General features: G+C 46.3%; 1 protein-coding gene across 4 annotated transcripts in view; it reads right to left on the bottom strand.

Annotated features, from left to right (window-relative positions):
• Positions 1-25,326, bottom strand: part of CUX2 (cut like homeobox 2) — a 219,455-nt gene that overhangs the window by 70,257 nt on the left and 123,872 nt on the right. For 3 of the 4 annotated variants that reach the window (XM_036277020.1, XM_036277021.1, XM_036277019.1), the window contains exons 2-3: positions 10,212-10,322; positions 6,760-6,807 (exon numbers count right to left, since the gene is read on the bottom strand). The exons of the other annotated variant lie outside the window; for it this stretch is intronic. In XM_036277020.1, the coding sequence (XP_036132913.1) occupies positions 6,760-6,807; positions 10,212-10,322 (159 nt within the window). The remainder of the gene's footprint in view (positions 1-6,759; positions 6,808-10,211; positions 10,323-25,326) is intronic. 4 annotated transcript variants of the gene reach the window in all.

Here is a 25,326-nt window from a genome sequence, read left to right on the forward strand (position 1 = left end):
GATTTAAAAAATCAATCAATATCGTTCTTTAGATGATGTTATTTCTAATGAGAAATACCCGGAACAACTGCAAATAACTGCTTAACTGGGGGAAAAGCATTAATAATTTACTTTATAAGGCATATGATACCGAATGAAAGAGGACTGCTGCTGATTCTTAATTTGGTTGTAATATGGCATGACAGGTTCAATGATGCTTTGGTGGGTTCTTAATATTAAATTCAGAAGGATGTTCAGCTCATTTAAATTTTACCTTAAGCTGGGCAAGGTAAAGCCAGAGGGGCAAGACAGTTATGGGAGCCAAGGAGCCTTGCGCCATGAACATTATTAAGTCATCAAAGAGGAGGTGTAGGGAGTGTGTGTGCACACGGGTTAGCTGGAGGCAGTAAGGAGGAACAGAAGTCCATTACATTGTATATGACTTAAATTGCAAACGAAACCCTGTTAACGGAACACGTACGCTGTGCCAAGTCCTGGGCTGGGTGCACAGACCCGAGTTTGAATCCCAGTTCCCTGTATGTATTGGGCTTCCCCGGAAGATTCTGCCTAAAGACACAACTGAAAGGCACGGGTCTGGCTGAGCAATGAGGTCCTCCCCGCAGCCCTAACCACCTGCAAGTGTTCGATTTAGGCCCTCAATCTAGAATCTATGTCCTCAGCTCTCCCTGCGCCCCCAGGTCCCTCAAGGGGCTCCATTCAACCTTCCCAGCTGGGGTTCTCTACCATCTCCTCTGCTGAAGAGCTGTGTGAGCTTAGGCGTTACCTCTCTAAGTCTTGGTGTTTCACCTGTAAAAGAAGATACCAGTAGCACCTCCTTCGTCGTGTTGTTGAGAAGCAGTGGTGGATGCATAAGAGGCATGGCTAAATGCTCCATACATCTGGCTGGCTCGTGATGTAGGTTAGTACTCACCACCAAGTGCAGAGTGCTGAGCCTCAGTTACCTCACCTGAGAAATGGATGAGAGCAGAAGCCTCCTCATGAGGCTCTGGGGCAGAATCAAAGTGATGAGGCAAGTCTCAGCTAGTCTGCTGGAAGTGCTGTCTGAGGTTCAAGGAGTGCTCACTACATGCCAGGCTCTGTTCCTGGGGTTTTCTTTTTCTTTTGTTCAGATAGAGCAGGAGAGAGAGAGAGGAAGAGAGAGAGAGAGAGAGAGAGAGAGAGAGAAACATCGACGTGAAAGGGACACATCGAGTGGCTGCCACCCGCATGACCCAACCAGGGCCGGGGACAAACTGCCCTTAGCGGGAACCGAACCTGGGTCTCTCTGGACCACAGGCTGATGCTCTAACCGCTGAGCCAAACCGGCCAGGGCTGTTCCTGGGGTTTTCACTATCGATTCATTTTACTCTCACATTGACCCTATGAGTTGGGTACTATTAACATCTCCGTTTAGAAGTTGACAAGGATGTTAACTAGACTAATTGTGGTGATCATTTTGAAATATATATAAACATTGAATTTGAATCATTATTTTGTACACCTGAAACTAATATAATGTTGCATGTCAATTACCCCCCCAAAGGGTGGGGGGAGCCAAGGAAACTGAGACCCAGAGAAGTTAGGTGACTTGCCCAGGGTCACACAGCTGGGAAGTGGGTGAGATAGGATGCAAGCTTGTGCCAATCTGGCTGCAGATCCCACATTTGCCCCCACTGCTCATCTTCCTGGGGGGGTCCCGCTGGTCAGCAAGGCTACTTCTCCCTGGACTAGTAGGCTGTCAGGACTGCACATGTCTAACAGTCTATTGTGGCCCTGAGGGGACCCGACTTACCAAGGAATGGTTATGCCGGTGTTGGGAGTAACAGAGAAAGGGTAGTTTGGGGAGCGAGAGAATTATGACATCAAAGAGCAAATAATGTTAAAAGGGAAAAAAGGCACTGTAATTAAATTACAGCTCAAAAGAAAGAGGGCAGGAGTCCTGTGGGCAGATGCAGAACAGGAGGGGACGCAGAGACCAAATCAGGACACGGAATGCATGGCTGGGTGGGACACTCAGGGCCTGGGCAGGGAGGGACATGCCCTTCGCAGGTAATCTGGGCTGTGAAGATGCCCTCCATGCCCTTCTCGGGAAGCTCAATTGTACAAACGTGAACTGACCCCTTGGGGATCTTGTCTGTCCTGGGTTAGGACCCCCTCTCCCACCCACAACTGCCTGGGAGGGCAAAGCAGGGAGTCCTCAGCGTCTGGAGCTGGCAAGATGGTGGGGAGAAGATAGTTGATGACTCTGATGACTCCAGACTCTGGGTACTGGATGTGGGCAGTGGGCAGAGGCTCGGATGGGGATGTGGAGGTTCAAGTGGGAGGTATGAGGGGTATAGTCTCCTCTTCTTAGTCATCTTTGAAAAGTCACACAGCCCCCCGCCCCCGCCACATTACATCTAATTAATAGCCAGAGGGATTCTGTTAAAATCTGAGTGAGAATGGGTCCCACCTCTGCTCTAAAGTCTCCCATGGCTTCCACCTCTTTCGGAGTCTGAGCCAGAGTGCACTTAAAGATCTGGTGCCTCTCACCTTAAGACAGACGCATACAGATGACTAAGGCCGAGTGCCACCGGCTGGGGGCTCCAAGCCTGACCCAGGCTTTGGGGGTGGTCAGGGAGGGCTTCCGAACTCCCTGAGGATCTGGGAGGAGTTAATCAGGCAAAAACACATGGAACTCAGGCAGCGGGAACAGCAAGTGCGAACACGCCAAGGTGTGGATGACTGGGCAGTGTGTTGGCTGGGGGAGAGGTGGGCAGGGGCCAGAGAGCAGAGGGACTCGCTGGCCTTGGGTTTCTGCCAAGGGGTTTCTCCATCCTACACCGCCTTCCTGGGCCTGCATTCCATGCCTTCTCCATTCTCTCCCTGACTCAGATACAGACTTGGGCACTAGACAGATATCAGTCCTCTCCTCTCTGAGCCTCAGTTTCCTCCTCTGTAAACAGGGCATGAAAAGAGAACTCCCCGATAGAAATACTATGAAGAACACATGCGGTCATCATGAGAAAGGGTGCAGCACCTCGTAGGCATGCGGTAAGCCACCCCAGGAGACTTCTCTAACCAAGGCAGGCCCGCCTTCAGTGCCAAACCTGACTGCTTGTGAACTGACAACAGTGGACAACTGAGTCTCAGTGCTCTCTCCTCCCCTGGGCGTCAGAGGCCGTCAGCCCCCTTGGTCCCCACACTGCTGTGTTTTAATCGGACCCAGGTGAATGTCTGTTCCAACTCACCCAAAGAGTTTGCTATCACGCGGGCCATATTGCTTTCATGATGCAAGAAGAAGAAAGCAGAGAAACAACATCTAGCCGCGGCCCTGCCGTCTTCCTGGCTGGGCCACTGCACACACTCCGTAGAAAAGTTTCACCTCTGGTTTAGCATAACAAAACTTTTAATTTAGATGTTTTCATCTCTCTCTCCAAGTAAAAATAAGTTTAAAATAATGACTGTAATAAATGAAGGTAATTAATTGTAGTTTGTTCCTTTACTGTCTAGTCAGCTTAATTTTACCTTTTCAACTAATAATGAGAAAATAATTTTTGTGCTTGGAGGGTTAATGATATGTAACTGCGAGAACTGCTAATTGCATGTTGCAATCCATCCATCAACAACCCCATCTGTGCGACTTGATTATGTTTGCTAAATTATTGCTTTGAATTATCTTTCATAAAGCAACTTTTGTAATTAGCGGGGCTTTCGTCTTGCTCTTTTCTCTGTGAGCAAGGATATTCAAACTTTGGCCATTTCAAGCTGTCTCCATTAAGCCACCTTCTCTGGCTGTCTTTGTTTCCCCGAGCAGGGGAATCAAGGCTGGCCTTTAAGCAATCAAGGCGGAGAGGAAAAGCTTCCTTGATTCACAGCAGGGCAAATTCACTTCCTCTCCGCCTCCCTCCCACCAGCATGCGCGCGTGCATACACACACACACTCACTCACACACACACACACACACACACACACACACAGACTAAAAAAAAAGGAGAGAGAGAGAGAAAGAAAAGAAAAAAAAGACCCCCCTACTCACTTATATACTATGAAAAGATAAAAAGGATGCCCAGATTTTGTATACACCACAGCCGGTAGAATGAAATTAAGGGATGAACTTGAACGTGTTGTATTTCAATAAGAGGCCAGCACTGGGGAAGAAGGAATGACGGTATAATATTCAGCCCTGGCGTTTTATGGGCTAGTTTATGTGACTAGGGAAGGTGTTTGCCTCGGGGAATATTCCTGGGAGGTGATTAATGTCCACTTGGGAATCCTCCGCTCGGAGCCCAGAGACTGGTGGATCACGAGAGGGAAGCACATGAAAGATGAACCCTCATTAAAAAAATTAAAATGAAAATCAAATTTGGATTATGAACGACCTGTGTGCATGTGTAGTTTGTTCTGGATGAAGAAGATGCTTTTTATTAACACCTTTCTTTGGCGGTGTGTCTCCCCTGAGGCCTGGGGAGGAACCTGGCTGCTGCAATGGATTAGTCAATAGATCACGAGGAAAGCAGGGGCTTCGGGAATAAAACTCCAGACAAATGTAGTCTTTTTGGTACATTAAAGGGACAGTGAAAGCCATCTTAAGAAAATTAATGAATTTCTTTGAAGATCCCCAGCTATTACAACAGTGTCTATTCAACATGCTGAATGAGTTTGGAAATGAGAATTCAGCTTTGTCTCTCCTTTTGGTCCCAAGACTTTCTCTCCCACAATACTTACTGAGTACCAACTGTGTGCCAGACACTGTCAACATGTCAACTGCCTCTACTTGGTTTTTAAATCCTTACTGTCAGCCACGTTTGACAAAGAAGGAAAGCTGTAGCCCTGAGAGGTTAAGAAACTTCCCCCAGGCCACACAGCCAGTGTGAGCAGCAGGGCTGAGACTAAAGCCAGACCTATCGAAGTCCTATTTGCATGTGCTTCCCACCATCCTGCATTTGGATCTTTGGATCATCAACCAAACCTAATATTTAACTCTTTCGCCTATTGAAAAGATAACATAAGTCATGCCTATTTCCTACAGGGACAGAAAGGCTCCTTCTTTTGGATAAAAAGCCTTGAGCACCTAAGAAAGAGGCAGATTCCAGCCCTGGTATAGTAAAGGCTAAATAAACCTATATTGGAGGTCATGGATAATAGGAATAATAAAACAATCAAGACTTCTAATACTCAAGGCAATGTTCAAAACACTCCATGGCTATTAACTTTGTCCATCCTCAATCACAACCCTATGAAGTAGGTATAATTATTATCTAATTTTACAGAGTTTGAAACAGAAGCACAGAGAGGTCAAGCAAATTGCCTAAGGTCAGACAGCTAGTAACTGGCAGGGGCAGGATTCCCGACTGACTCTGGAGTCTGTGCTCTTCACTTCCTAGCAGCTCTCTATGTGCCAGGCACTATATTAAATCTTTTCCCTGCACAGTGTCTCAGTTCATTCTCAAAACAACATGAAAAGAAAACTACAGTATTGTTATTCCCGTTTCACAGACAGGGAGATTGAGGCTCTAAGCGACCAAGAGAAGCTCCACCACACCAACCCAAGCGATGGAACAGCTGAAAGGTGAGGCTCTATACAAAAATCTCAATGTCTCTCTTTGGGCTGAGCACAGGGATCAGCTGCCTGAGAGGGCTTGTGTGCTGAATACCCCTCATGGGACCAGGAGTTGGCAGATGGGGACTGCTTTTTAAAAAAAACACAAAGCTATGACAACACATTCCCAACATTATTAGTCTTCTTTCTGTCCCCCCACTCCCACCCCACCCCTTCCAGCTCAGGCACCTCACAACCAAATGAATCAATACTGAATGGCCCTATAAATAAATAAGCACATCAGTCAACTCAGTAATAAAATGAAGGGATGAAAAATATGGAAATCAGCGACATTTGTGTAAATCCAGTTATTGTTTACTTTAATATTGCCTTATGAGCTTATGCAGTTCCAGAGAGACAGATTTAAAGTAATGTGGCGCTTGGCGGATGACAGACTTAAAATGCATCTCTGTTGGCAAGCTCTGAGAAGAGACAATCCTTCCGAGGTCCTGCTTGAGTGTACGGGAAGACCGAGAAGAGCCCCGTGAAGATGGAGCATGTGAGAAATGGCCTCCCCTTCCGCTCCCCTGCCTAGTGTTATTCCATTCTTTCCTTAGCCTACCTCCTGCATCAGCCAGATAAAGGGACATTCTCAGAATCCTGGCCACAAAGTCAATCCAGAAAGAGAAACAGGGGAGGTCCAGCCCCATCCCAGGGCTCCAGGAAGGCAAGAGAAACCGACTGAGGACAGTTCAGCTGCTGCCAAAGGCAAGAGAGCCCAATGGGTGGGCAGGAAAGAATGTGAACAATGCTGACTTCATACTCGGTGGGTGGGCTGGTAGAGAGGATTTCAGGACAGGCTGGTAAGCGGACTTATCTACAAGGCTACCTTAGAGAATCAAAAGCAGAGCAGAATGCCAGGGGAGAGCAAAGGTTACTGAGTACACACCTCCTAAAATGAGAAGCTAGCCTGGAAGGTGAGGAGGTTTGTTCAAGGTTACAGATATCATATGTAGCAGAGCCGGTATAAGGCGAGGCAATGTCTAGGAAGAGGGGGGTTTCTTGGGATTAGACGTTGGAATCCCATCAAACACAACAGAGAACCCACTCTTATCACACCACCACTGGCTGATCTAGAGGGAATGGGGTAGAAAAGTTTCTTCCAAAACTTCCAGAGGCTGCTGGCCTCCTCTGGCAACTCCAGGCGGGACAGGAGAGAGAACTGGGTTTGGGATGTGCCATGGGCCTTGGGTCTTACCTCAGCTTGGAAGCTTTTTAATACAGGTGCCACCATCTCTCTGATTTCCTGAAAAAGAGATCAGTGAAGAGTTCACCACGGTTCCGGGTGGGTCATCCATGGCCCCTGACTGCAGCTCACTGTTGTTCCCCAGGTCAGCATTTCCCATGTGTCCTGTGGACCTGTGCTCAATGGAATTTTGTAAGGGTTCCTCATATATACACCTACACACAGACACACACACACAAGGGGACAGACACATCAAGTCCAACATCAAGTTTCTTCATTGCAGGACTTTTTGGAGCCTTTAATATTACACACACTGGGAATTTCTGGAGGAGGGAAAGGAGGCAGCATTTCCCAAATGGGTTTCAGTGCCCACGCCGCTGGTGGTCCACGATGGAATACTCTTTGGAGTGGGGACTGGAGAGGTGACCCCAGTTCTCCACACCCAGGGTCACGTCACCAAAGTCCCTTCATGAAAACCTTCCACCCTTCAGGTGTTGCTCAGGGGCCGACTCCTTCAGGTCGCCACCGCTGCTTCTCACCAGCATTATAGCAACATCACCGTTAGTCTCTCCTGCCTCACCAGAATGTGCAGTTTCTGGCAACTTGGCTGGGTCACCCCTCACAGTGTCCATCTCAGAGGAAGAGCCCTGTAAAGGTCTGTCCTGAAATCCTCTATGACACTGGACTGTCTTCAGACGGGAGCCTCCTATTTCTGGACCTTACTCCCTTGCTTTGCATAGGTGATCTTGAGGTTCCCAGTTTCTGGTGGATTCCCATGAGTTCCCCCAGCATGCAAGAGAGAGGCTTTTAGAACTCAACACCCCAAGATCCCAACCCTAAATGCTTCAGTTTCCTCTGAGACCCACTGGTGCCTCACTCGACTGCGGTCAGCCATGGCCCACAAGAAGCTCCCATGGAAGGAGGAGCTGGGGGTGCTGGAGAGCACGGGGAAGGAAGGGGCAGCAGAGAGAAGCAGGAAAGACAGAGATGGGCAGAAGAATACCTATATTCAGATAAAGAATAAGGTTATGTTGCTTCTGCCCTGGAAAAAAATCCCACTTCTGGGCCCTGGGTGCCCCTCCTCACTGACTGACGTGTCCCCTAGGGCTGCTCAGAGCTGTTGAGATTCAGATGTATGTCAGAGACCTTCAGAAGGGACTTAGGGAGTGCATGTGAACCTAGTAGATTTGATCACAAGAAACCACAGGTACATGGGCTGAGCAATGGAAAAGTAAATGTAGGTCAAAAGTCACGGCCGTCAGAGGCCGGGGGAAGTGGACAGAAGGAAGGCAGCTGGGAGGTCCCATGGCAAACCTCGGGAAGGGACACAAGTCTAACGGGGGTGACAGCTGCTCAGCTCTGTGTGGTGACTGCCATGTGGGCATGGAGCCTCCATGTGGCCAGGTCTACCTAGTAGTCTCAAAGACGCTGGAAATCAGGTTTTTGGTTAAAATCTGAGATACTAAACATTGTCAACTTACTATAACACTTAAGACTTTATAGACCAAATAAAACATCTGGGCAGCAAATTTTCAGTTCAGGAAATGTCAGTGCCCAAAGTGACTCAGGAACCAACCCTCCAGTTCCCTGAATTTACAGAAAGGGAGACTGAGGCCCTGAGCAGGCTGGCTTGCTTGTCAAGGACCTTCAGGAATGGGTGGCATGGATGGCATCTGATGCAGGTCAACAGATTCCCCGGAGTCTCTTCTCACAACCCCACACTCAAGGGAGTTCAGGGGATTCAAGTCTGAGGCTCCATGAGGAGGGGGCTAGCCGGACTTTGGGCCAATGCCCTGTCTGCTTAACCCCTGGGGAAGATGAGCAAAGGCACCAGCAGGGCGGGAGCTGGGCACCACCCAGATGATGTTCTTATTTAAATAAAGCCTTGGCATGACTTTCCCCACCAGGAGCGACTAGTTCCAAAAATGAAAAATTTCAAAGGCACGACTATAATAGGAATGGAAACTTACTCCTCCTAATTACATAATTGCATAATTATGCAGTATTAAAATTATGTAAGCTGAACTCGAGGCTTAAAACCCGGCCTGGATGTCCTTCCTCACCTGGGCCTGGGGAGGGGGAATGAGATGGAAGGCTGTGAGGATCCGGGGTCTTTCATCTCTGCTTCCCGGAGACTGGGGAGTCAGAGGCAAAGCTTCTGGGACTTGTTCTGGGCTGAAAAATCAGTTTAAAGACCAAGCTATTCTTTGGTCTTGGAGAGAAGGGCAAGTTGCTGAGTATTACCATTCTTAGCTCCTGGAGGCAAACCAAGGATCTGATCTGGCCTTTCCGAAGCCACGACATGGGAAACAAATCTGAAATTCCTGCCCGTCTCTGAGCGCACTTCTCCTCGGCTCTCAAACCTGATTCCTTCCAGACTTGCTCCGTGATCAAGTTCTAGCTAGAGCCTACTTCCCTCTGTTGCCTTGAAGAACCAAAGATAGTCCTGACTTGTGTGAGGAGGATTTCACAGCTAAGGGACTGTCCCCCTTGCCCATGTGGCCTGATTCCTGGATAGGCCTGCCTCTCCTCCATCTTTCCAGCAGCAAAATGGCAACAGAACGCCTGGAAGATTCCAACAGGCAGGGTGGAATCAACATCTCCAGGTCGGATACCTCCAGAATGCTGGATCCTGCTCCATCCTCCTCCAACAGGCTACCTGAGTAGGTATGGACAGACAACTCAAGTAACCTCTGCTGACAGTAGGCTTTGGGGTGGCCAGGGGTCTTTGTTTCTGAGGTGCCACACAACTGCCAACATTATGTGGAGTCAGAAGGCTTTACTTTTCCTATTTATGTTCACTTTATCATGTTAAAAAAATTGAGAAGCAACAGGGGACCTGAGAGAAGAGGGAAAGGAATTCACACATTTGTCCCTGTAAAGAACAGAAACAAGTCCTTTCAAGTCTCTTCTCTTGGGGGTGGAGGGTGGGCTTTTATCATTGTGCCTGGAGCTGGTCATTATCTGGACCACCCTCATGGCAGCTGAGAAAGACAGAGCTGGTGGCTGGAGCTGTAAAGAAGGGGGTGGAGGGAAGAATGAGGCATGTATATGGAGGGTGGGAGGCAGTTTCAGAGATGGAGGAAGGACCAGAGGGGGTGGCTGTAGCTGTCATCTCTCAACACCAATGAAAAAGCAAAATAAAATCAAGAACCCGAGACAGATTGCTTTTGTCACCAAGGCCAAGCATTTGACTTGGATATGAATGTGGGGGAAAATGGGTGTTTCATAAGCCCTAAGAAACAACGACTTCAGTGGAGAGCATCCTGCCCTTGCTTCAGACAGCACTGCTGAGCACCACTACACCAAGAAACCCTGAAAGGTTGGGGGCTGTAATTTTTCTTTGGGGCTAATTAGCTTTTTTCTTGTTAGTCACTTATGTCTACAGTTTTCAAAATATAGTTTGAACAGAGAAAAATCTGCATTCCTACTGAGTTAATTCTATAACAGCAAATATACTGTACCTCAGGTACATTTTTCTTAAATTCCCGGCGGAGTTCAATTAAATGTTTATGAGAATGTTCACTCTCCTCCTGCCGTGCAGACAGCTCAGAAGCGACGGAATTAAGCTCCTTCTGGAACAATAAAAAGAGAGAGAGAGAGAGAGAAAAGAAAAAGATTTTTTTTCCTCCTTTTCCTTTTTAATCATCACACAAAACAGCATTACGAACAAGTTTTCTTAACTTACGAAGCTGAGAAAAGACAGGATATTGACTCCTGGCACAAATGAATAATTTACGAAACTTGGGAATCAACCGAAAAAAATCCAGGATGGCTTTTTTTGCTGGTTGGAAGTCGGGCCAGATCAATAATCTCCTATAAAGTTGGGTGGAGTTGTTTTTTTCATCTCTTCCCCACCCCCCTGCCCCACCTCTTAAATTTCCAAACGAGTGATGACATAAGCTTGTCAGTAACTGTAGAAAACATCTCCAAACCGTGTCAAAATAGTAAAGTGCGGCATATTGTATGGGCATATTATAGCTTAAGAAAGTGCTGTCGACAGCTTTCATATATCAGAGGTGGGAACTGTTCCAATTATGACTTACTTACACTTAAGGGTTCATAAATACGCCTTTTAAAATATAGATGGCTTTTTAATTTCAGTAGATTTTAGAAAAATGAAGGTGCCAATAAGAAGCAAGCTGACCTTTTGTGTATCCTGCAGTAAATCATTTAAGGTTCACTTCAAGTGTAAGAAATATTTCATTGAAGACTCCTGGATTCAGAAGAAATGGATTAGAAGGAGCCTTGCTTAGGTGCAATGAAGGCGCCAGAACAGGTTTTTACAGGACATACCATCGAGGGGAAAAAAGAGAGTGAAGGATGGAGTGGCCGACGCTCCACCTCACAAATGTCACAGACAATGTCTGCTGGTTGTACGTGTATATTTGATCACCCCTCTTGTAGCTTTCTTCACTTTAACGGTGGCAGTTTCACAAGGGAGTACAATTCACCATGAGTTGTCATGGATTTCATTTGCATAATTCAAGAAACACTCTGTTTATGTGGTCTGCTGCTTTCTTGCACCATCCCAAGATGGGTTTTTTTTCTGGACCATAACTCGAGGAGCACTTCTGTATTTATCACCCGATTATATCTGCAGCAATCAAGCCCTATAATTTCCTAAATCCGGTGATGCAATAAATTTCTGCAATCAGATTTATTAAAAACACACACGCAGATGCGAGAGTGTATTTCTAGGGTGAACTCTTTAATCTAACATATGTATGATGAGGCCCGGCACCGTGTTGAAAGACCCCATTTGTCATTGCTAATACGCATTCATCTTGCACACACAATGAAACACTTTTACCATTAGATAATGAAATAAAAGTACTATTAACCCGCTGCAAATCCTTTTCTCTCTAAGAGACAAAATGCATGGTAATTGTCTTATATCATGTCTGAGAGTCGGTAAATCTGCTCAATAACAGTTCACCATAGCACCATAAACCTCATACCCATCAGAGAAGCAAGAAAGCCTACCCCAAATCCAAAATAAGTGTTTCTGCCCATGGAGCCTTTAGGAGAAATCAGGGAGGGAATTTCTATTTTTGGAGAAATGTCTACCCTCTTTGGAGAATCGTGAGATTAGAGGGAAAAGGTGGAGGCATAAAGGTAGTGATTAAAATAGAGTGACATGGGAATCTGACCTGCAGTGCTCTCCGAGGTGCTGAAATCAAATCTGTGCCATAGTAGTGGGTACAGAAAGTTAAAGGTACAGGGACTTAGGGTAAAAATGCCCCCATGGAATTTTGAGCTAGGAGAGGAACAAGGTGTCATGGAAGAGAGAAACAGAAACCATTTCTAACAGTCTGTCAAGGTGACAGAAAAAAAAAATCAAAACAAAACGAAGAGTTTTGGTTTATCATCATTTAAGAATAATCAGTTTCTTTGCCCTGGCTGGTTTGGCTCAACAGTTAGAGCGTTGGCCTGAGGAGCAAAGAGTCCTGGGTTCGATTCTGCCCAAGGGCATGTACCTCGGTTGCAGTTTGTCCTCAGCCCTGGTTGGGGTCATGCAGGTAGCAACCAATCGATGTGTCTCTTACATCAATGTGTCTCTCACATCGATGCCCCCCCCCCACTCTGTCTGAAAATAAATGTAAAAATATCCTCGGGTGAGGATTAAAAAATAAGTTTCTGCCCTGGCTGGTTTGGTTCAGCAGTGTCAGCACAAGGACCAAAGGGTCACAGGTTTGATTTCTGGTCAAGGGCACGTACCTGGTTTGAGGATTAACAACAACAACAAAAATGATCAGTTTCCAATAAAGAAACTACAATCGACCACAACCCAAACATCAAATGATTAGGGAGAGATGTATTTGCAGCAATAGGACTAATAAAATGTAGACAAACACCAACCAGGTGGTAGAGCCAGGTGGACAGAACCTCACTTGGCAGGAGAGAAGAAACTGAAGTGTCATGGTCAATTGAGTTGTGGCAGAGTGCTCACAGGTGTTCTTAGTTTTTCTTGTCTCTCCTGAAGACAAAGATGTGATTTTTTAATTTTTAAATTTTTTTATCCTCACCCGAGGACATGTTTCCCTTTTTTGTTCAGATAGAGTGGGAGGGAGAGAGAGAGAAACATTGATGTGAAAGGGACACATCGAGTGGCTGTCACCAGCACGACCCAACCAGGGCCGGGGACAAACTGCAACCGAGGTACGTGCCCTTAGCAGGAACGAACCCGGGTCTCTAGGGACCGCAGGCCGATGCTCTAACCGCTGAGCCAAACTGGCCAGGGCCAAAGATGTGATTTTTACATCGCTGGAAGGCAATTAGAACTGGGGCTTGAGTTGACATGACTCGGTTTTGTATTATCATGTATCTGACACTATGTTCTTATCTCTGGGACACTGCCCCACCCTGCACCACAGCAACCACTGTTCCTGGTGGGGGGGCTGGACTTGGACTCCTCATTTAAAACATCCAACCCAGGCTCTGAAAGAAAATCTCAGAGCAAGATAAATCCAACTGCCTGATGAGACTACACTGGCTCCCTCCACCCACACCTCCTAGGCTGCTGGGGGGCGTGCATCTGTCTGCTGTGTCCACATTTCAGAGCAGAGGTAAGGTCAGGCTGGGGAATATCAGCAGGGCCCCAGCCCTGGCCCTACATAAGCCCAGATCTTGGTGTCATTCCCGTTTAGCCCTAGAGGAGCAGACAGTATGACTGATGTCCATGTTTTTCTCAACTTGGCCTAAATATGCTCATTCTTTTTTCTTATTTTTTGGTATGTGGCCCTAGCGGGAACCAAACCCAGGATTCTCTGGTCCGCAGGCCAATGCTCCAACCACTGAGCCAAACCGGCCAGGGCAATATGCTCATTCTTCAACCCTAAATTCTTGCTATATTTCTGAGGTATGCTCACTAGTAACAACAACAATAATAATAACTACCATTTATTGGGTGCTTACATGTAGATAGCATGGTAAGATCCTTGTATACATTATCTCAGGTAACAAACACATTGTATCTGTTAGGTGATTCAAGCAGGACAAATAAATTAGTCCATTCTAATAACTCAGGTGTGAATTATCTCCTTGGTGGATTGTAAAGGCAAACTTGCAACGGCCTCTCTGCACAGGGCTTCTACTCCACTTCCCCATTAGCTGGGGGATGTGCAGGGAGTTCATTTTGAATGCAATAAATGTGAAAAGCGTCAAGCACAGTACCAAGTGTTCAATAAATGTTGGTTGATATTAATCTTACATTTAGATAAACTGAGAGCTCAGAAAACACTCCACTAGACTAATGATTCTAACAGTTTTAGATTTCACAGGTCGGTAAAAATCTCACCAAAAAATAAAAATAAAATTGTTAAGACTGACAGAATATTGCCAAGTGTTACTGTATCAAGCAAAGGCATTAAACACCACTCTCTCCACCCTAAAAGATAGGATATCTGAACACCAACAAAGGCAAGTGGGCCAGTGCCAGAATTGACGAGTCTTTAAAATAAATACATTTAAAATAAAAAAGCTCACAACACTGTATTCTGAAGGAACAGAAAAAATGCTCATCCACGTCAACCAGAACTGGCCTGAAGTGGATTTTAGAAATGAGTGTCTGAACCACTGTGCACATGCACAGCTAGCCTCTCCTTTGATGATCAAGCAGAATTCAGGATCTTCTCCCACCCCGGCCCCCAGCCCCCAGCCCCAGGGAGCCATGATTAACACAGCCCCAGACTTTGGGCCAGGCCCAGGCGGGTGGAGACTCATCTGATTAACCGGCCATCAGCAGCAGACAGACAGCCCGGAGCCCGGCGCAGACCATTCAAATAATGATCATCATAAACAGCCCATTTGCAACTAAAAAGAAATAATTTTAATGAGCTTGAAGCAGATGATAGATGCAGCTGAGGCTCGGGCCAATGTGCAGAGAGAAAGGAAGCTGGGATTGAGCTGCACCTAGGACCAGGAGCAGTTTGACAGCCATGCTGCTAGCCCACTGTGAGCACCCCGTGCCCGGGGAATGCCCCCAGCTCACTAGGGTCTGCCACTGTCAGAACCTGGGACTTAGACCTTCAAGGCACTCAGAGTCTCAAAACGTCTGAGCCAGAAAGAACCTTTGAGTTGTCCAGTCCATCCCTGTCCAAACTTCAACCACACATACCCCTCTGCATGCATTTTGCCATGTTAATATTCCACACGAATTTCTATTTACTTAATATTAATATCTTCAAATCGACTATTTCTTTTTGATTTGAGACATGCACAGCTTTAAGTTCAATTTTAAGATAGAGTTTTCACATCCTTGTAACCAATGCCCAGATTAAGATATAGAATGTTCACACTCCTAGCAACTCAGAAGGCTCCCTCGTGCCCAGTTCTACTGAGTACTACTTAAAGGTACCATTATTCTTACCCTAGCATCAAAGATACATTTTACCTGTTCTTGGCCTTTATATAACAAACCCCTCTTTTTAAAGCCTAACTAAGTGCATTTGAAAAGAAAACGTATTTTATGACTAGAGAATCCTATGCCACAAACAGATTGTAGCTGTTAAAAGTACAATGAAAGCGAAGCATTGGTGCCTGTCGTTGTTATGAAAGAAGGCTGGTTAGCAGGTGCCGGAGAGGTGTTAGAGGTAGTGTAGTGCGGAGACTGTGCTGTTAGAATGAGACGGAATGGAAGGGCACAGGCGAGATAACCAAGTGCTCCTCCTGACGTGAGTCAATCCTTTCTAAAGCCAGGTCTCCTTATTGCTAATAATCACCTTGTGTCCCATCAGTGGGTGCGTGCCCCACACTTTAGCAAACACTAATGGAATCGAATTCCCCTACTGCAAAGATAAGGAAATAGGAACAGACAACTTAGGTTACCTGCCCAAGCCACACAGCTGATGAAGAGGTTGGACTTCCTCAGAGGGGAGGGTGTGTCTTGTGTGGGGAAGGAAAACCACTGCGTATCTATGGGAACTCAAGTTCAACAGTCTTAGTTCCACTGTTTCCTCAACAAGGAGGGATGGGGAAGAGGTTTAACACACAATCCCAAAGTGTCAATTATGTGCAGTTTTGAGCTGTGCTCTTATAGGGGAGGCACACATAAGACACAAACTGATTTGTGCATATGCATGTCAGTTTCCCCAGCATACGCCCGCACTCTTCTCAGCTCTGAAGACACCCGCATACTCGGGCACATCTCCCTAATAACAACTCTGAGAAGAGGCCTTCTAAAAAGAATGCAGAAATTGTTAGGGATCAGGGTTACGGAAGCAAGGACCTCAGGAGTTTCATGGTTTGAAGGGATTCATGGAGGGAAACAAACTCTTCCTCATTATGTCCCTCCACTGCTCAAAGCCCACTTATGTCTCTCCAATGCCCTGGGACAGCTTCCACACTTCTGATTTAGGCATCACTGGGTCCCTGCTGGCCCCTCCCATTCTCTCCTTTCCTCGTTTCCTTCCCAACCAGGCTGAATTCCTCATAGAAATCCAAATGTCCCAAGGTCTCCCACCTCCATGGCTCCACAGACTTTGTCTCTCAATGCAGATAATCTCATTCCATCTTTGTAGTTGATCTTAGTCATTCTTTTGTCTTGGCTTAAATGTCCTCTTCTTCCAGGAAGGCTTCCTGGACCCTCCCCTCCAAGCTTGGAATCTCCTTTGTGCTCCTGTTAATCCTTTCTGATATTTATTTTTGGTGCACGCCCCTAGCGGGAATCAAACCCGGGACTCTCTGGTCCTCAGGCTGACGCTCCAACCGCTGAGCCAAACTGGCCAGGGCCAGATTTTATTTTTGAAATCCCTAGAACCTTTCTTCAAGTGAAATCTTATACAGAAGTTGCTTCCAGAAAACAAGAACTCATAGCTAACATTTCTGAGTTCCTATTATATACATACACACATACTAATATTTATAAACTATACTAAGCACTTTATATATATTATCTCCTGTAAAGATTTGTGGGTGAAGTGACATTTGAGATTCCAGGTTAGGTATGGAAAATCAGGATGAGCCATGGTTCTGATTTCTAATATAGTCACCAACTTCCCCAAACACAAATACGGAATTCTTTCTCTTTACTGTAGGTAGATGCAACCAGAGATGTTGGACTCTTATCCACCCATCCACCAATCCATCCATCCGCCCACCCATCCATCATCTTTGGTGTCCTAGATATTAGATAAAAGAGATGGCAATGATGAATCAGATTCTACTGTATGTTCCAAGGGTTCAGAAACCAAAGCAGACAAGTTAGGGCATAAATACTTCTGGTAAAAGAGGACAAAGGTCATCATGTTAAGATATCACCTCCAATGCAGGCTTGGAGGAGTGTGAAACCCTAATATATCTCCTATATTTGAGATGGGTATAGAAAATGATAGGACAAGGGAGGGAGGCAGAGTTTTACCCACATCTTCTAATTAAATCACTGTGTGGATCCCAACTTGGGCAGGGGCTGCCAGTACCCACTAAGGAATTACCCAGGCTGGAAGTCCTTTTTGTGACCTCCATCCAATCACCTAACCAACCATCCATGTATCTACTCATCCAATCATCCATCTATCCATCCAACCAGTCATCTGTTTAACAGAGCATTAATTTTCCAACTAATCATCCATTCATCTACTCATCCAACTGATCATCCAACATCCATCCATCCAATCACTCAACCAGTCATCAATCAATCATCCATCCACCCCCATCCAGTTATCCATCCAACTAATTACTGAACCCAGTTCTGTGCCAGGACAGTGCTAGGTAATGGTATATAGACCAACGCAGCTGTTGTCCTTGAGTAGTTAGTTCACAGCGTAGTGTAGAAGACAGATGGGTCAATCCTGACACTGTGTGCCTAAGTACAATGTGAAAAGTATAAATAAAGTATGAAAAAAAACAAAAAACACACACATAGAAAGCAAGGTGATTTCCTGTGACTAGGGGAAAGGGCCACTAAGGTGGGAACATTTGACCTGAGTTAGGAAGGATGAGTGTATAAGATAAAGAAGCCAGACATCCCAGGCAGAGGGAATGGGATCATTGCAATAGCCCCCTAAATTGGTCTTCCTAGTCCTGTTGTTAGTTTTCATTTCCTTAATATGTGACTCTATCAAACACACTATGCATTTTACTTATTTTATATAGTAGAATGAAAACTCCATGAGAGCAAGACAGAGATTTTGGTTCTTTCCTCCTTATGATATACTCAGTGCCTAGAACAGTTCTTGATACATAGTAGGCAGTCTAGGAATGTTTGTTGGTCAAATGAGTGAATAATTGAATGCTGTGTCAGAAGCCCTGAAAGGACATGGTCTGTCTGGGGAACAATGACATGGCTCGGAGACCACAGACCTGTATACAAATGACTCAACCTCGATTTCTGTCTCAGTAAAGTGGGGATAAAAATGTATGCCTATAGTGTTATTGAGAGGGTCCCCTGAGAACCAGACTGTAAGTAGGTAAAGTGCTTGGCACAGTGTCAAGCATCTTCAGTGTTCACACTCTCCAGTGGAATGCCGGGTGCACTGTAGGCTCTCAGTATACATATGTGAATGAATGACTGTTAGTAGATATAAGCATGAGAAATACTTTGTGGCAGCAGCAAGGTGGTGCCCCCTTTGTGGACACCAAATGTCACATTCTGCATCCTGGGTCCATGGACCCAATTCAGGCCTTTGCTATCAGAATACCAGGCAAACACTGAGGAGGGAGAATTGCAGGGGATGCTGTGGGACATGGTGTAAGTGTTGCCTTCAGAGGGGCCTCAGAGGCTGGCTCTGGGAGGGGGCTGGGGAGATGACCTGGGATGGAGGGCACATGCTAGCCTGCCACGAGCAAGGAGACAAGACAAGATGGATGGTTCTGCAGCCCACAGAGATGGATAACTGAGCTGTGCTGAGAGACAGCCCAGGTTGCCAGGGCCATCCATCACTCCCTGCACCGTATGTAAATTTCAGATGCCAAGATGTATTGGGCCAATTATCTGAGGCCAGGGCAAGGAGCGGTACCTACGAGCAGTTCCTAGCCAAGCTGGCTTTCCTCCATTCCATCAGCTGGCCAGGGTGATAGACAGTTCGCTCTTGGGTCAAAGAGCCCAACCCTGAGGCATGGGTGTGTGGGTGAGACTGCCAACAACTTCTTAGCAAACTTTATATAATAATTGTCCCATAGAGGGCTTATTATATATACTCCGCCCATGCTAACTGGCATACAAAAGTTCACTTAACTTCTCCCAACAATACTAGTGGATTCTCTAGTACATCTGCTGAGGGAGCAAATGAATGATCCTATGATGCAGGTACCATTTACACAAAGCCACTTGCCAAGATCACAGCTGGAAAGTGATATGAGGATTTGAACGTGTCTTTCTGGGTTCTTCCCTCCAGATACTGATGGGACAACCTTCCAGACCTGTCTGTCCTCATCAAGGACTCATGTGACTTGAAGAAGAGGAACATGGCTGGGCCTGATCAATCTGTCCATCCATCCATCCACCCACCCACCTAGACACCCACTCATTAATTCACTCAACTATTTTAAAATTTTTTTTAAAATCCTCACCTGTGGATATTTTCCCATTTATTTTCAGACTGAGTGGGAGGGAGGGAGAGAGAAAGAGAAACATCAACATTGTGAGAGACACACTGACTGGCTGCCTCCCACACGACGCTGACCAGGGCTGGGGATGAACCGCAACTCAGATATGTGCCCTTGACCGGAATCGAACCCGCGACTCAATGGTCCGCGGGCCGATGTTCTAACCACTGAGTCAAACTGGCCAGGGCTCACTCAACTATTATTTAAGTGCCTACAATGTTGCCAGAACAAGCCAGACTCAAGTCCTGCCCACATAAAGGGTTTGGTCACATAGAGCACACAGACAATTAAGGCTGTGGTCCATCAGGCCCTCCTAGAAGCTCCCGCAGCTCTGGCTTCCAGAAAATCCAGGCAGCAATTTGCTTTGAACTGGAGGCAGGCCAAGAGCCGGCATTTGGCAGAAAGAACAGGTTAGAGTCCTATGCTCTTACTCACTGGCTCCACGAGCTTGGGCAGCCCTTGGCCTCCCTGCATCTAAGATTCACCACTGTGAAATGGAGTCATGGCAACCCCTCCCTCGCAGCAGTGTGGGCAGGGTGAGAGAACTGTGGCTGGCTTCAGGAGGAGTCTGGAAAGGCAGGGTGCTCTGGGTCCAAGTCTGGTGCTTGGGCTGGGGCCACTGCCAGCCGTGAGACCCAAGGCTGGGGTGGGGACATTGCTTTCCTCAGCACATCCTGCCAGCTTGATCCAGCCATTTCTCATCCTCTCTACTGCTGCCACCCTGGGCCAGACCACTGTCATCACTTGTCTAGGTGACCATAGAAGCCTCCTCAGTGGATTCCCACTGCCACCCTCACCTTCCTGTAGTCCCTTCCCCACCAAGCTGCCAGAGGGATCTTGTTAAACCTAAGTCACACCCCGCCCACCTCTGCTCAAACCCTTCAATGATTCCCACTTAACTCAGCCTCAAGGCCTAAGTGCTCACTATGACATCAAAGCTCCTTGAGATTTATCTCTGACCTCACTTCCTTGTACTCTTCACTCGCTCACGCTCTTCCAGCCACACGGGGTCCTTGCTGGCTCCTGAACACATCAAGCATATTCCTTCCACAGGGCCTTTGCACGAATAACTCCCTCTGCCTCAAATGCTCCCCCGCCCCTTCTGAATTCCATATGGGTTTGCCCCTTGCCTCCGTGGATCTTGGCTCTTATATAACCTTCTCATAGAGGCCTGTCTTATCATCCTATTTAAAACAGCAAGTACCTCTTCCTTAGCACACCTGTCACTCTCTCTGCTTATTTCTCTCCGTGGCACTGTCATTGCCATGTTCAGGTAGCTACATTTCTGTTTGTTTATTGCAAGTTCCACTGCCTGTCCCCCTCCAGTGTCAGCTCCATAAGGACACAGACTGTTTGTTTTGGGTCACTGATGTATCTATCTCCAATGCTTGACACATGGTAGGTGCTCAATACTTGTTGAATGAATGTATGAATAAATGAACAAATAAAAGGTGGGCTGGCCAACATTGTTCCAAACCCCCAACGCCTGCAGTTGCCCCCAATTTAGGGCTTTGCCCCACTCTCAAGCATCAGGCAGGAAAACAACCCTGGTCCTGCTGCAGGAGGCTGTCCTTGAGAGAGGATGCCAATCAAACACCTAATTATCTTGCCACAAACCGGGAACCACATCCGATCACTTCCTCCTGCCCTTGATTGCTGTTTTATATTCCACAGTTCTCAGAATGTAAAACCTCATGGCACCAAGAAAATAAAGTAGCCTCGACTCTGGTGGGTGTCAGGTGAGGGGCTGGGGACCTTCTGTGCACCCTCTTAGGGCTAATACATCCAGCTGGGAAAACTACTCTCTGTGCTCTTCACCTTCCTCTGTTAAAAAGGGAGGCATATCTAGTATTCATTCATTCATTCATTCATTAATTCATTCATCAAACAAGAATTTATTTGAGTGCCTACTCTGTGCCAGGTGCTGTTCATCCAGCAGTGGCACAGTAGATAAGGTCACTGCTCATGTTGTTGGGGTTACATGGCATTTATACATTTCTGGGGACTGGGCAGAATAACAACAATAAAGATAATAACAGAAGCTGGCAGTTTTCTGTATGTATTAAGTGACAGACACCATGGTAAGGGATTTATAGTCATTCTCTTCTGAGCCTTACAACAGTCCTTTGAAAGTGATCTTACTAATCCATTTTACAGAAGAAAAAAGAAAGGTGCAGAGAAGACAGGTCACCTGTCCCAGGTCACAGACCTGGTATGGAACAGGGCTGGGATTTCAACCTGGGTCTCCTGGTTCCAGAGCCCACCCATGGTCTTCTCCTGACCCTCCAGCATATCTTGACCTAAATCCCCGGAATTTCAACTTCCGGCACTTCCCTCTCCACCCTGAGGCACTATGTATCAGACGTGATGCTCTAGGACACTTGCAGCCCCATGTTTACACCAGCTATCTGTGGTGAAGAGTTGAACTCTGATCAGTCCTCAGAAAGATTCATCAAGGACCTTGAACATATTGAGCAGTGATCTTGAACTTTCAGAACTGCACTGTCCAATATGGTAAACACTTGCCTCGTGTGGTTATTTAAATTTAATGCATCTAAATGAATTTAAATGAAATACAATTACAAATCCAGTTCCTCAGTCTCACAGGCCATATTTCAATGTGTTTCATAATCTCAGAAGCTAGTGGCTACCATATCAGACATTTCAGATGTACTTCATTTAATCGTGTAAAGTTCTATGGAACAGCATTGCTTTACAACATCTAAGATGTGTACACCATGTGCCCCATGTCCCCTGCCTGTCATTCATCTCTTCAAGCTCCAGCGGCTCTCAGAATTCCCAGACCAAACCCTGACTCAAACCAGGGACCAAAAGTGCATGCTTACATCTTGAGCAGACACGACTAAATGCTGGTGAAATGTGGAGCAGCTGGAGCACCCATATACTGTAAGTGGGAGTACAAAATGGTACAGTCACTTTGGAAGACAGTTTAGCAGTTAGCTAAAATCTAAACACAAATTTGCCTTATGATCCAGCAATTCCACTCCTGTACTCAAGAGAATTGAAAACAACAAAAACCTATACATGCATGTTCATAGTAGCACTATTCATAATAGTCCCAAAGTGGAAAAACCCCAAATGTCCACCAACTGATGAATAGATAAAATGTGGCCTTATGTATCTAATACAATGTTATTTAGCACTAAAAAAGAACAAAAATACTCAGACCTGTTACAACATGGACGAACCTTGGAAACATAATACCACATGAAAGAAGCTGACATAAAAGACCACATATTGTATGATCCAATTTATATGAAATGACCAGAAAATCTACAGACATACCAGGTAGATTTGTGGCATCCCGGGGCTACGCGTGGAATCAGGAAACAACTGTAAATGGGCACAAAAGATCTTTTTGGAGTGATGAAAATGTTCTAAAACTGGACTGTGGTGATGGTAACACAACTCCGTAAATACTAAAAACCAGCGACTTGTCCACGTATAATAGGTGAATTTTATCATATGCAAATTGTACCTCAACAGAGCTATTTTTAAAATCTCAAAAGAAATCAGGAGGTAGGGAAAACTGCTCAGCTGCCACTTATAATCCAGAATTCCCAGACCAAACCCTGACTGAAACCAGGCCCTGGTAGGGGTCGTGCGGGAGGCAACCAGTCGATGTGTCCCTCTCACGTCGCTGTTTCTCTCTCTCTCTCTCTCCCTCTCTCCCACTCTATCTGATGATAAATGGAAACATATCCAGGCCTGGGCCTGGCAGGCGATATCAAGGGTGGGACATGAAGAATGGGAGACAAGTGTCTCCTTGAAAGGAGACAGCGATACTCGGTTCTGGTTAATTGGTGCTACAGAGGATTGTGGGCCCAGTGGGATAGGAGGGTCTGATTCCACAGAAAAGTCCAAATCCAGACTTGTAATTTGAAAATCTCCCAATGTTTACTTGTTGGCAACAAATCAGGAAAAAAAAAAAAAAAATCAACAATGCAGTCTGTGCCAAACAAAACAGATTTACTGGGGGATTTGGACCTGAGGCTGCCAGTTTGCAGACTCCAGTCTAACCTGTTAATTACATGGGATGGAGGGAATAATAGCAATGATGGTTTCCATTTCCAGGGTGCTTATGATATACCTGGCCTTGAGCTAAAACAACCCCCTGAGGTAGGCATTGTTATAATTTCCCTTATGCACAGGATCACACTGAGGCACAAAGAAGTTAAGGCATCTGCCCAAGGTCACACAGCTGAGGTGGCACAGCTGGATTTGAGCAGAGCCTTGCTTTAGCCATGAGGTAACTGCAAGCTAGATGGCGCAACATGTCCATGCTGTCCTGTGGGATCAGAGACCCCTGGAGATGAGGGGGTCCTTAACATTCCAGATTCATCACCCCCACTTGTTATAAACGTGGCTCCCAGAGAGGCTGGGCAGGAGCCCAAGGCTGAGAAGCAGAGCGTAGGTTTCGTTCACTGCCCACTCCACCCTGGCACTGCTGCAGGCCCAGTTGGCCCTACAAGGTCTTCAGAAGGATCTGTGCTGTTTCTCAGGTGGGCACCCCTACCTTGCCCACTGGAGCCACCCCCACCCCAAACACCCTGTGGTAGGGGGCAGAGATGACTGCCTTCCGGCCAGCATGAAGTCCCTAGGCCGGCTGGCTGGCCACCCCCACACCTCCCGTTCCTTCCTCCCAGGATCCCAAACAAGGAGTCAGTTCACAACATAATGCTCATTACCATTTCTATCTCTCTTTTCCAGCAGATGTGCGGCTTGGTGTTACAATAGCAGGAAAGAAAATAGAAAGAAATTTCAGAATCTGTTCTCCAAAGATATTCAAATTAGTTAATCAAGGGGCTTATTATTGCTTCCCTCCCCCCTAACAGCTATCCATGAAGATAATTGATCAGCTGCTAATAACTGATTACACTTTACAAGTGTTTTTCTTATGCCCATTACCAGCGTGTTTAAAGACATTTTGTGAAGTTCTAATTATTTCAAATTGTTCCACTGTAGAAAACACCTTGGAACAGTCAATCGGTGGCTGTGTCAGGGACTCTCGTGCTGGTCTAAGCCTATTTGGAGACAACGATCAGGGGCCTGGGTAATCCCTTACCACCTCTCACCTCTTTCAACCTTCTTGCCTCCCTCCAAACTATTCTCTACATGGCCAAAAGAATGCTGTCCGCCAACCCTTAAACACACGCCAGGTTCAGACTCCTTGGCACACACTTCCTTCATTCATTCGCTTACTGACTGACTCATTAACTCATTCTGACTTCACTCACTCATTCACTTTTTTCATTTAACATAGCACAAACTTTTGTTGTCTCAGGACCCTTTTGTATACTTAAAATGATTGCGCCCTGGCTGGTGTGGTCAGCAGTTAGAGCGTCGGCCTGCGGTCCAAAGAGACCCAGGTTCAGTTCCCGCTAAGGGCGCATACCTCGGTTGTGGTTTGTCCCTGGCCCTGGTTGGTCGTGAGGGTGGCAGCCACTCGATGTGTCCCTTTCATGTCAATGTTCTCTCTCTCTCTCTCACTCTCGCTCTCTCTCTCTCTTCCTCTCTCTCCCTCCCACTCTACCTGAACAAACAAAAAATGGAAAAAAATGTCCTCGGATGAGGATAAAAAAAATGATTGAGAACCCCAAAGAGCTTTGTTTACATAGATTCTATCAATCGATATTTACCATGTTCAAAATTAAAACTGAGAAAAACTTAAAGCTCAAGAATACATGAGCACACATTCCATTTAGCCATCAGAGTAATGACATCATCCCACGTCCTGTAGTTTCTGGAAAATTCCACCGCGCATTCTCTCACAACACACACATACCAGATTAAAAGCCGGGGCACTGGGCTGTGGGGGTGCAGTCAGAGCAAGGGTGAAGGTTCTGAAGCAGAGGGGAATTAAATCAGGCAGCCCGTTTGCCTCTCTTTTGTCTTTGCTCCTCTAGACTGCAGGCCTGGGATCATCCTCGCTCAGACGTGTGGCTTTGGAATATATCAGGGATCTGTGGAGCTGATAATAATGCCAGGCATTTCTCCGGATGTCCAGGAGAG

Source organism: Molossus molossus, unplaced genomic scaffold (genome assembly GCF_014108415.1).
Source record: "Molossus molossus isolate mMolMol1 unplaced genomic scaffold, mMolMol1.p scaffold_m16_p_22, whole genome shotgun sequence".
NCBI classification, from domain to species: domain Eukaryota; kingdom Metazoa; phylum Chordata; class Mammalia; order Chiroptera; family Molossidae; genus Molossus; species Molossus molossus.